The sequence below is a fragment of the Anomaloglossus baeobatrachus genome, chromosome 1 (assembly GCF_048569485.1).
Source record: "Anomaloglossus baeobatrachus isolate aAnoBae1 chromosome 1, aAnoBae1.hap1, whole genome shotgun sequence".
NCBI classification, from domain to species: Eukaryota; Metazoa; Chordata; class Amphibia; order Anura; family Aromobatidae; genus Anomaloglossus; species Anomaloglossus baeobatrachus.
In genome coordinates this window covers 655,906,016-655,919,004 of record NC_134353.1, presented here as the reverse complement: position 1 = coordinate 655,919,004, position 12,989 = coordinate 655,906,016, and the positions used below count along the sequence as shown (strand labels likewise).

Here is a 12,989-nt window from a genome sequence, read left to right as displayed (position 1 = left end):
TGGATTTTCAAGCAGCAATGAAGACTCCAAACAGATGGGCATCTCAATGATCTGGATTGTAATCTCACATGCTGAGACACTTTAATAGTATGGGAATAGAAAAAAATTGTTTCCATTGCAGTTCCCATCCGTTCTGTTTCCAATTGACATTGAAGATCAGAAACATTTTTTTAGTGCAGGTCAAAGGATGGGACAAGATGACATTTGTGGTGATAACATGTACAGTTAGGTCCAGAAATATTTGGACAGTGACACAAGTTTTGTTATTTTAGCTGTTTACAAAAACATGTTCAGAAATACAATTATATATATAATATGGGCTGAAAGTGCACACTCCCAGCTACAATATGAGAGTTTTCACATCCAAATCGGAGAAAGGGTTTAGGAATCATAGCTCTGTAATGCATAGCCTCCTCTTTTTCAAGGGACCAAAAGTAATTGGACAAGGGACTCTAAGGGCTGAAATTAACTCTGAAGGCGTCTCCCTCGTTAACCTGTAATCAATGAAGTAGTTAAAAGGTCTGGGGTTGATTACAGGTGTGTGGTTTTGCATTTGGAAGCTGTTGCTGTGACCAGACAACATGCGGTCTAAGGAACTCTCAATTGAGGTGAAGCAGAACATCCTGAGGCTGAAAAAAAAAGAAAAAATCCATCAGAGAGATAGCAGACATGCTTGGAGTAGCAAAATCAACAGTCGGGTACATTCTGAGAAAAAAGGAATTGACTGGTGAGCTTGGGAACTCAAAAAGGCCTGGGCGTCCACGGATGACAACAGTGGTGGATGATCGCCGCATACTTTCTTTGGTGAAGAAGAACCCGTTCACAACATCAACTGAAGTCCAGAACACTCTCAGTGAAGTAGGTGTATCTGTCTCTAAGTCAACAGTAAAGAGAAGACTCCATGAAAGTAAATACAAAGGGTTCACATCTAGATGCAAACCATTCATCAATTCCAAAAATAGACAGGCCATAGTTAAATTTGCTGAAAAACACCTCATGAAGCCAGCTCAGTTCTGGAAAAGTATTCTATGGACAGATGAGACAAAGATTAACCTGTACCAGAATGATGGGAAGAAAAAAGTTTGGAGAAGAAAGGGAACGGCACATGATCCAAGGCACACCACATCCTCTGTAAAACATGGTGGAGGCAACGTGGTGGCATGGGCATGCATGGCTTTCAATGGCACTGGGTCACTTGTGTTTATTGATGACATAACAGCAGACAAGAGTAGCCGGATGAATTCTGAAGTGTACCGGGATATACTTTCAGCCCAGATTCCGCCAAATGCCGCAAAGTTGATCGGACGGCGCTTCATAGTACAGATGGACAATGACCCCAACCATACAGCCAAAGCTACCCAGGAGTTCATGAGTGCAAAAAAGTGGAACATTCTGCAATGGCCAAGTCAATCACCAGATCTTAACCCAATTGAGCATGCATTTCACTTGCTCAAATCCAGACTTAAGACGGAAAGACCCACAAACAAGCAAGACCTGAAGGCTGCGGCTGTAAAGGCCTGGCAAAGCATTAAGAAGGAGGAAACCCAGCGTTTGGTGATGTCCATGGGTTCCAGACTTAAGGCAGTGATTGCCTCCAAAGGATTCGCAACAAAATATTGAAAATAAAAATATTTTGTTTGGGTTTGGTTTATTTGTCCAATTACTTTTGACCTCCTAAAATGTGGAGTGTTTGTAAAGAAATGTGTACAATTCCTACAATTTCTATCAGATATTTTTGTTCAAACCTTCAAATTAAACGTTACAATCTGCACTTGAATTCTGTTGTAGAGGTTTCATTTCAAATCCAATGTGGTGGCATGCAGAGCCCAACTCGCGAAAATTGTGTCACTGTCCAAATATTTCTGGACCTAACTGTATGTCACCTGGATTGTAACAATCAGATTGAGCCCTCACTGACCAATTACAAGTAAATAAAATGTCTTGCTCATTTCATTTGTAGAAATTTCCTTTTTATTAAAAGGCTTTTAAAGTCACAGCACAGTCACCAAATGCTGCCGGCTACCAAGTGCACTACTCACAAACTACACTATTACTAAATCAAGGAGACCCATTCCAAAAATACGGTGACTGTGAATATCTCAATGAATCAGTTACGAGTCAGACATTTAAATAGCTTGTAAATGGCGGCTTCTGAAATCCTAACGTGTCAATACAAATCCTTGACGTCTCACTGTCTGATGTGCAATAGCTGCAAGAACAAGCTCGCTGCTACCATTAAAGAGCTGGGCGTCCTGGTTTCCTTCCTGGCAGATTTCCTTTTCACTTCCCTGCCCAGATCTGTTGCTTTCCAGCATCAAAATTCCTAATATGTTGTGAATGGATTACCGTATGTGTATCCGCACTGTATCTAACCATATGAATCCCATACTGCACGAGCAGAGGGTTCCACCTTGGAAACACACCAGAAAGAAAATCCCATTGTCTAAGCCCAGCATCCCACCCCCACATGCTCCACGAGCAAAACCGCACACACCGTCCTGTTCACGTGCCAGCCATTATATCACTGGACACATGCTTTACTCCCACACTTACACCTTTAAACTTCCCACAGCAAAACAAGAATTTGAGAAAAACAGGAAACAGGCCGACCCATGAGATTACAAGGCGATACGGGATATTATATAACACAATAGATCATCCGGGAAAGATCACCAATATTTAATGGTGCAGGAAATATAAGGGATATGTAAGAATAGAGGATACTATCTGTGAAAAATGGAATAATACCATCCCCCCCAGCCACAGAGGGCGCGCAAAGCCGTCCCCAGCCAGAGAGGGCGCGCAAAGCCGTCCCCAGACAGAGAGGGCGCGCAAAGCCGTCCCTATAAAAATATAAAATGTACAGCAGTCCACAGTGGGCAAAATGTATTCTGCACCATATCGATAGTTAGATTCCCACCTCTCTCCCTACTCCCCATACACAGGAACACTCAGCTCTGTTCTTCCCACTGAACAAAAAAGTTCAGGTGATTAAATTCCAACCACACGAATTTTATGTCTACCAACCTAATCTGTTGGGATGAGCGGGTAGTAGTGTACAGTGACGAAGTTTCCATGAACACTCGCTGATTGGAAGATGCTGCCAAAAATCAGTCAACTTTTATCTCATGTGTATGGGGGTTCTTAATGCTTAGTTCACATTTAGGCCCTGTGCGCACACTGCATTTTTACCCGCGGTTTTGCTGCAGAAATTTCTTGAGAAATGTTTGTAATCTTTCTGCAGACATTTCCCAGCAAAACCTATGGGAAAAAAAAATAGCTGTGCACACACTGCGGTTTTTTCTCAAGAACATTCTTTCTGCAGAATTTCTTGAGAAAATGTGCATGTCACTTCTTTTCCACAGGTACCTGCGGTATTTCACTCCATTCACTGTAATGTAATCGCGAAATACCGCGGGTATACTGCAGATAGCAAATGATGTGTGGTATACCCTCGGTATAGCCGCGGTTTACCTGCGGTAATGTTCATCATTGCCTGCGTTTTGCAGGGAAGTGATGTCATTATGACAGGAAGCGGAGCAGAGCATAAACACACACATCACACTCCCTGGACGCCGCACGGAAGCACTTCCGTGTGACCTCTGTTGGGTGCCCGTGCAGTCTGTGTCCCACTCCAGCCCCGTGTCTGCCCGCACTGCAGTATCAGCAGATTCTCACACTGCAGTGCTGGCAACCGCGGGGATGAGTGGTGCTGTCAGGAGGTTAGATGAGATCATTACCTGCTGTGACGATCTGCTGCTCTTCTGACGTCAGCGCTGTCACTGCCTTCTATGCCCGTCTCGCGGGTGGCCCAAAACTGTGACTAGCGGTGACGTCACAGGCTCTCGCGATACTGCTGAGAACGCAGCGGGAATAGAAGTCAGTGCCAGCGCTGATGTCAGGAGTGCAGGAGATCGTCACTGCAGGTTATGATCTCATCTAACCTCCTGACAGCAGCGCTTGTCATTCCCTGCAGTGACCTGGGCTGACCTATTGATGTTAGCTCAGGTCACTGCACTGCTCTCCCAGCCAATGGGGAACATTCTGTTTTTGATTGACTGGGACAGTGACTATAGTATGGATCGTCGTGGGACCCCCTTATTGGATTATGCCGGACCCAGATTTGATTGTTCTTTTCAATAAATTGGTGAAAGAGGGAATGTTTTGGGCAGTGTTTTTTCAAATAAAACTTTTTTTTTGTTGTCTATTTTTTATTTCTTACTGACTGGGTTTGTGTGATGTCAGGTATCTGATAAACGCGTCACATCACTAACCCCAGGGCCTCATGCCAGGTGACATTACACATCTGGCATCAGCCCCATATATTACTTCGTTTGCCACCGCACCAGGGCAACGGGATCAGTTGGGGCAAAGCGCCAGGAATTGGCACATCTAATGGATGCGCCACTTCTGGGGCGGCTGTGGCCTGCTATTTTTAGGCTGGGGAGTGTCCAATAACGGTGGACCGCGCTAGTCTGAGAATACTAGACCACAGCTGTCCGCTTTACCTTGGCTGGTGATCCAATTTGGGTGGGACCCCACGTTTTTTGTTTTAAATTATTTATTTAATGTAAACTAACAGCGTGGGATGCCCTCTGTTTTGGATTACCAGCCAAGGTAAAGCTGCCAGCTGTGGTCTGCAGGCTGCAGCCATCTGCTTTACCCTACCCGGCTACAAAAGATGGGGGGACCCCACGTCATTTTTTTTTAATTATTTATTTCTTTTTTGGCTAAATACAAGGCTAGGCACCCTTTAGTGCCACATGAAAGTCACTAAAGGGTGCCAGCTTAGAATATGTAGGGAGGTGGGACATTATATAGGTCTTTCTTATCTATTATCTATCTATCCATCTTTCCCTCTATCCATTATCTGTCTGTCTATCGATTATCTATTCTATATATTATTTATTGCAGTTAGAGCATAAAAAAACGCAGGGACAAACCTGCGGCAAAACTGCATGCGTTTTTCCTGCGGTTTTGGTGCAGTTTTTCACCACAGGGTGGTAATCTTCAACTCCCAGAAGTTTCTCAAGAAATTTTCTTGACAAAAATCACTTTTCTAGTGCGCACATAGCCTTATACTGAGCACTGCATAACGATTTTTAGTCTAAATTGCTAAAGGGATTCAGACAACACCCTCCACGAAACCACAAAAGTGATATTCATAATGAAGTATATAATTAGCTTTTTTTTAGGCAGACAAAAAAGTGTGGTCAACTACACGTGTGTCCACCCCAAATAGACAACAAGCCCAAACAGAGGCTAAACGGATGTTACAAAAGATTCAGCCTGTCTCTCTGTAGTAAGTGCAGGATTACGCAGACAGCCTACTAATTCCAGTAGACATTATGTACCTTCTCCTTTGTTGGCGGGGCTGTGATGGAATAATACAGCATGTTCATTCACACTGCATCTTTTTCCGGCAATCAAAAATGTGGGCATTTCAATCAGAAGACGCTTTCAGAATAACACCTTTTCTCAAAAGTTTTGTAAACCGGAAGCATCTTTTTAGTGTTGTTAGGTAGTTTCTCCGAGCAACGTTTTCAATAATTTTTTCCAGTCAGTATTTTATTTTTCCCCACATTATTTCCTGGCGCCATTTTACTGGTGTTTACAGAGCGCTTTTTAAAGGGTATCTGTCAGCAGGTTTTTGCTACCTCATCTGAAAGCAGTTTAATGTAAACAAAGAGATCCTAAATCCAAGGATGTATCACTTAGATTACTGGTTGCAGCCGTTCGGACACAATCAGAATTTTTAGACTTCGTCATGTAGCAGGCGCTACACTAGGCTATAAATATAGATTGTAAACTGACAGTGAGGAGTCAGACTAGGGGCGTGACATTGTAGTCTGAGCAATGATCAGGCTCCTGCTGCTTAAACAACAGATCAGACTGTGACAAGACAGGCAGCCCTGAACTTTCTGTGTTAACCCTTGCAGTATGCTAGCTTCAGCTTATATAGTAAAAGCCTGGTGACAGATTCCCTTTAAATCCATTAAACAATGAAAAACTTGCTAGTTATTTTTTTAAGCAAAAACAATGACAAAACACTCAGACTCCTGGACATTTTTTTTAGCCTTCCTATTACTTCTACTGTAAAGTATTAACCGCCTTCCTAACAGAAAGCAGCAGGGAAAAAAAATCCGTTACTTCTTTTAAATCCTTGAAATCTTTAAAAACCTAACAATATTACATAAAATCATTTTCCCATACAAATTAATAGGACCATTCTTTTGATCGCTTTGATAGAGCTTTTTCCACCTCACGCCCATAAAAAAAAAAAAAAAAAAAAAGACAGTGTGAACATTCACTTACTGCTGGATTTTTCTGTGGATTACAGGTAAACCTGGCAGGATTGGATTAGGACTTCAATTTATGTGTTTCCCACATTGTTGTGACATCTTTATTGCAGTGATATCTGCTGTAGAGTCTCTGCAGAGAACATGCTACCAGAGAACATATCCTTATGGTCCTTTTAGGCTATGTTCACATGCAGCATTTTTTTTTTTTTTTTTAACCACAAAGATGCAGCGTTTTTGTCCCAAAAAATGCATAAAAAAAATGTGTTTTTGCCGCGTTTTGCCCAATGCGTTTTTTAAGTCAAATCTATTGACTGGAAGGGCTCAAAAACATTGTAAAAACGCAAAAAGAATTGACACGCTGCATCTTGGGTGCATCTTCAAAAACGCAGCCAAGAAAAGATGCCCAGTGTGGGCAGCAAAATAGAAATCTCATAGACTTTGCTGGGGGAAGGAAATGCATGCATTTAGGTGTATCTTTATAACCTGAAAAAGCACCAAAAACGCAGCAAAAGATGCCCTGTGTGAACTTAGCCTTACACTGGCGGATAATTTCTCACAACGAGCCGCCAGTCAACATTATAGCAAATTTGACCAGCACTTATATACGTCATTGTGTTTTCTATGACAAATAGGGATGAGGCCTGTTTCACATGTCAGTAAAAAACACAGACGTTCTTTACTGACGTGTAAAACACACAAGTCCCTCCGTGTTCCGTGATTCACGGCACATGGTGGTTGTCCATGTGAAATCCGTGATTGCACATGGACGTATGCTCACCTGTCCCGTTCCTGCTCTCCATGGTGCTGAACTCCTCGGCTCTGAAGCGTCCGCCCACCGCTCTCTGCAGCTACTTCCGGGTCGGCTCTGGCTGCATTCATGAATATGCATGAGCCGGCCAGGAAGCTACAGACAGCACAGGCTGCACAGAGCGTCGCTAGAGAAAGTGAGTTGAAAATGTTTTTTTATTTTCTATGTGTTTTTCTGGTACGTTTTTCACAGATCACACCATAGTGTGGTCCTTGGGACATCAGTGATGCCATAAAAAAACGGACATGTGGCAATCACAGACACGCGTGTACGCCGCGTGGAGACACGGTCAGTGAAAAATCACTGATGTGTATGCAGACCCACTGATTATAATGGGTCTGCGTATGTCAGTGATTCTGGTACGTATATAAAAAAAAAAAAAAGCACATACGTACCAGAATCACTGATGTCTGAAACAGGCCTAATATTTCTAATAGTATGACCCAATTCTAAACCTAAATGTAAGACCCCTATGAATGACAACTGGTCAGTATGTCCACAGTCGTGCCCTACACCGCAAGGAACATCAGGAGTTTATGATGTTTATAGGCCATGATCCGATACAAGTACTGAAAAAATAATGAAGGAACTGTACCTGTAAATCCTTCCTCATCCAGCATCAATGTGTAATCCTCTGGAGTTTCTGTCAAACTGAAAAACTTGCATCTGGTGAAAATAAACATTTATTGTGTAGTTCAAAATTTAATGAAGAAAACAAACAATTAAAAAAAGGGAAATAAATAAAGGAAGCAATACTCGTCTGACTCTAGGTTGGACATACCAATGGACAACCTGTGCAGCCACAAGTAGCCCAACAAGTAAGGAAGCCGCTACCACCTCCAAAACAGGATCACTTCTGCTGTATGATGAGTTATCAGGCTGCAAAGGGTCCAAGAATTATAGAAACTCGATCTCTGACTGGCACTACAGACTCTAGCCATGAGCTACTACACAGGACTAAAACCACCTCAGGAAAGCGATCCACCTCCAGGTCTGGTGGAGGGACGGGTAGTGGTGCTCAGCTAATAGAAAGATGTCCACAGTCCAAAATAGGCAATAGCGGCACTCAGTACCAACATAGTGCTTATGTTTTATTGAGCTGTGGCCGGCAGACACTAGCCCAGTTGGTCAACGCCGTTTCGTGTCAACACAGTTTCTAAAAGTCTTGAGAAATCTTGTATTCACGCGAAACGGCGTTGGCTAACTGGGCTAGTGTCTGCCGGCCACAGCTCAATAAAGGATAAGCACTAAAAGTTGATACCAAATGCCGCTATTTTCCATTGTTGCACAGGAGCCCTCTGTGTGTCTGCCCCTGATCTGACTGCTCCCCTGTCCTTACTGCAGTGATGACAGCCTCCATATAGAGACGTGTGGCTGCAGCAACAGAAAGCTGACACCAGCAGGGGACGGGCAGCAAGAACGGTAAGGCCCCTTTCACACTGCATTTTGCCTTCCGTTCAGTGGCCCTGTCGGGGCATCCGTCCGAACCGCCCCTCTCCCACCCTGCAAAGCGTGTTTCGAACGCATGCACCGACAGGGCCATTCACTGTAATGGAGCACACTACGTTAGCGTGTGCTCTGTTTTGTACCATTTTTGCACACATACGTTTTCTGCAGGCGGACACCCGAACGTAGTCGACTACGGTCGGGTGTCCGTCTGCAGAAAATGTATATGCACGAAAATGGTACAAGACAGAGCGCACGCTAACGTAGTCTGCTCCATTACAGTGAATGGCCCTGTCGGTGCATGTGTCCGAAACACACTTTGCAGGGTGGGAGAGGGGCGGTTTGGACGGATGCACAGACAGGGCCACTGAACGGAAGGCAAAAAGCAGTGTGGAAGTAGCCTAACTGTGGGGGTTCAGTGAGGTATTGCATTTTCTCCCCAAAAAAAATATAACCCATTCTGAGCCTTTTATAAGAAAATTCTACTTTAGCACAACATAACCTAAAAGGAACTTTATTATTTAGGGAGAAAAACAAAACAAATGTTAATGACCAGGGTGCATCACAGACTAACCAGGGTGGCTCAGTGGTTAGCACTGTAATCTTGCAGCGCTGGGGTCCTGGGTTAAAATCCCACCAAGGACAACAGCTGCAAGGAGTTTGTATGTTCTCCCCGTGTTTGCATGGGCTTCCTCCTACATGATAGGGAATTTAGGTTGTGAGGACCAACAGGGACAGTGATGCTGATGTCTAAAGCGCTGCGGAATATAACTGTGCAATATAAGCAAAGCATAGTAAATAAAACAGACAGTCGGGACAAAGGGGCAGTAGAAACTGGCCATGATCCCAGTCCCCTTCTGTAATGGAGGCAGATCCCACTATCTCGGTATGACACCATGTCTGATGCTGGACTCTGTGCTACTAGAATATCGTCTCTTGTGAGACAAGTGGGGAAAAAGTCTCATCAGCAATCTTCACCAGCACATTCATCGGTGACACACCACGATGATCAGTACATGATGCAATGCGCGGTCACAGTAATTCTGACCATACTCAGACAACACTACATTCCTACTTTTTCATTTCAAAGGGTTTTACGTTAAATTACAGCAATCCAGCGAGGTGACATAAAGCAATACATCTACGAAGAGGATCACCATGGAAGGGTTAATATTACCAATGTGAAATAGCATGATTGCGAGGTTAAGTGGATACTCATCCATTTTCCTAGCACTATGATGCTGCAGACTTTACATGTGGAAATCCACAGGTGTGAACCTGCCCTAAATGTGCGCACACTGGCTTGTAGTTGGCGCTTGTCATAGCAGAAAGCTGTTCATGGAAACCTTAGAGAGAGAAAACACTCTAGAGCCGTCTGATGGTATAACGGAGGTGGGCAGGACAGGCTAGCCGGGGCGATGGCAGGACAGGCTAGCCGGGGCGATGGCAGGACAGGCTAGCCGGGGCGATTGACTGATGGATGGCAGGACAGGCTAGCCGGGGCGATTGACTGATGGATGGCAGGACAGGCTAGCCGGGGCGATTGACTGATGGATGGCAGGACAGGCTAGCCGGGGCGATTGACTGATGGATGGCAGGACAGGCTAGCCGGGGCGATTGACTGATGGATGGCAGGACAGGCTAGCCGGGGCGATTGACTGATGGATGGCAGGACAGGCTAGCCGGGGCGATTGACTGATGGATGGCAGGACAGGCTAGCCGGGGCGATTGACTGATGGATGGCAGGACAGGCTAGCCGGGGCGATTGACTGATGGATGGCAGGACAGGCTAGCCGGGGCGATTGACTGATGGATGGCAGGACAGGCTAGCCGGGGCGATTGACTGATGGATGGCAGGACAGGCTAGCCGGGGCGATTGACTGATGGATGGCAGGACAGGCTAGCCGGGGCGATTGACTGATGGATGGCAGGACAGGCTAGCCGGGGCGATTGACTGATGGATGGCAGGACAGGCTAGCCGGGGCGATTGACTGATGGATGGAAGGACAGGCTAGCCGGGGCGATTGATTGATGGATGGAAGGACAGGCTAGCCGGGGCGATTGATTGATGGATGGAAGGACAGGCTAGCCGGGGCGATTGATTGATGGATGGAAGGACAGGCTAGCCGGGGCGATTGATTGATGGATGGAAGGACAGGCTAGCCGGGGCGATTGATTGATGGATGGAAGGACAGGCTAGCCGGGGCGATTGATTGATGGATGGAAGGACAGGCTAGCCGGGGCGATTGATTGATGGATGGAAGGACAGGCTAGCCGGGGCGATTGATTGATGGATGGAAGGACAGGCTAGCCGGGGCGATTGATTGATGGATGTAAGGACAGGCTAGCCGGGGCGATTGATTGATGGATGTAAGGACAGGCTAGCCGGGGCGATTGATTGATGGATGGAAGGACAGGCTAGCCGGGGCGATTGATTGATGGATGGAAGGACAGGCTAGCCAGGGCGATTGATTGATGGATGGAAGGACAGGCTAGCCAGGGCGATTGATTGATGGATGGAAGGACAGGATAGCCAGGGCGATTGATTGATGGATGGAAGGACAGGATAGCCAGGGCGATTGATTGATGGATGGAAGGACAGGATAGCCAGGGCGATTGATTGATGGATGGAAGGACAGGATAGCCAGGGCGATTGATTGATGGATGGAAGGACAGGATAGCCAGGGCGATTGATTGATGGATGGAAGGACAGGATAGCCAGGGCGATTGATTGATGGATGGAAGGACAGGCTAGCCAGGGCGATTGATTGATGGATGGAAGGACAGGATAGCCAGGGCGATTGATTGATTGATGGATGGAAGGACAGGATAGCCAGGGCGATTGATTGATGGATGGAAGGACAGGATAGCCGGGGCAATTGATGGATGGAAGGACAGGATAGCCAGGGTGGTCCTAGGAGGTGAGGGAGCCATCACTACCTCCAAACCAGGTGGAATTGTGCATTATCATACGTTATTGGGATGCAGAGTGCCCATATAGTGTCCTAACACAGGGCCCTCTTCTGTGTCCACATGTGAGTACATACCAGATGGTGATATGTATAGTATTCTATTAATCGCAGAGTAGACCACCCTGATCCACCGAATATCCTGCATACATCCTGGGGAGGCACCAGCACGGGGGAGAAGGGGGGGCATTCTGTGACTCGTGCAGACCATGAGGTGGTCATATGGGAGTATTGGCCAGCTGGTGGGGGTATATACTGGGCAACTGCAAGAATAATGGGCATGTGTATATGCCATGCTGGGTCTGCTGCACATACTGAAGGGCCAAGAGGGCCACTGTGATGGCAACCCTAGTGTGTGGGCATCACCGGCACTGGCAGAACAGGGGTAGTGGATATTATATATATATTATAACCTATTCTCTGCAAGCAGCACTACAGCAGTACCGCTCCAGTTACAACCCGCTGGGAGCAGTAGTTCTCCACATCATGCACTTGAGTGTCCGCAGTCACTGCTGATCACACCGGGGAGGATGATGAGGGTAACAGTCTCCCCAGGGAAGATGCTGGTGCAAGTATCCGCTCGGTCCCGGCACATACCTCGTACGATGCCGCAGGAACAGTAGCTTGACGATCGGGTGAGTGTAGAACCAGAGCCCGGACTTGTCAATGCTGGTGACCCGCACCCGGTGCTCCAGCAGCTGCAGGTCCATGGTGGGAAGAGCCGAGATCCAGCGTGAGAGCTGAGGGGCCGAGCAAGCGTGGCTGGGGGCGGGGCGGTGAGGAGGGGCGGGGTTATGCGGAGGGGCGGTGCATGGCTGAGTGACCTCATAGACACACCCCCGGGACTACCATACGGCTGTCAGACTCTTTGCGACACGCGACACGTAAGTGAGGACGTCTGCCGGAAGGTGCTCGGAAGCGGCCGGTCCTGCGGAGACAGCGCCAGCTATGACCGCGCACACTGCAAACGGCGCCGTCCAGCTGGCACAGCGCTCCGCTCACGTGATCGGAAGGGAGAGGGCGGAGCTGGAGCGGATTGGCGCCCTGCCCCCTTCATGGCCCGCCTCCTCAGGCTGTGGAGTACGTGCACATGGTGCGGCTTTCCCGTTATTCCCAGGCCCGGGTGTGCTCAGCCTGGCCGCAGTAATGGCCGCACAGTGACTGGCTGAGCTGTTTCCTGAGGGAAGAACAGTATGGTGGCGCCGGGTCCGATGCTATTTACACTCCAGTAAACCCTTTTAGGCTCCGCCCCCACAATCCGCTTTTTGCCGTGGCGGATTTTCTGCACCTATAACTAAATTAGGTTAGGTTTTTTCTTTCATGCGTTTTTGTCTTGTTGGTCTGCCATGATATAAATAAAGCTTCTTTCTATTTGATGCTTCCTGGTGGGGACACTGATATACCTAGGTGCGGATTACATGCATTTATGGTGCGTTTCAGCTGCAGAAACTAATAATTACGCAT

General features: G+C 46.7%; 1 protein-coding gene across 1 annotated transcript in view; it reads right to left on the bottom strand.

Annotated features, from left to right (window-relative positions):
- CASTOR1 (cytosolic arginine sensor for mTORC1 subunit 1) overlaps window positions 1–12,509 on the bottom strand; it is a 116,452-nt gene extending 103,943 nt beyond the window's left edge. Inside the window, exons 1-2 of the mRNA XM_075319960.1 lie at window positions 12,123–12,509; window positions 7,706–7,776 (exon numbers count right to left, since the gene is read on the bottom strand). Of these exons, the coding sequence (XP_075176075.1) occupies window positions 7,706–7,776; window positions 12,123–12,235 (184 nt within the window). The 5' untranslated portion in view covers window positions 12,236–12,509. The remainder of the gene's footprint in view (window positions 1–7,705; window positions 7,777–12,122) is intronic.
- Window positions 12,510–12,989: the final 480 nt, after the last annotated feature.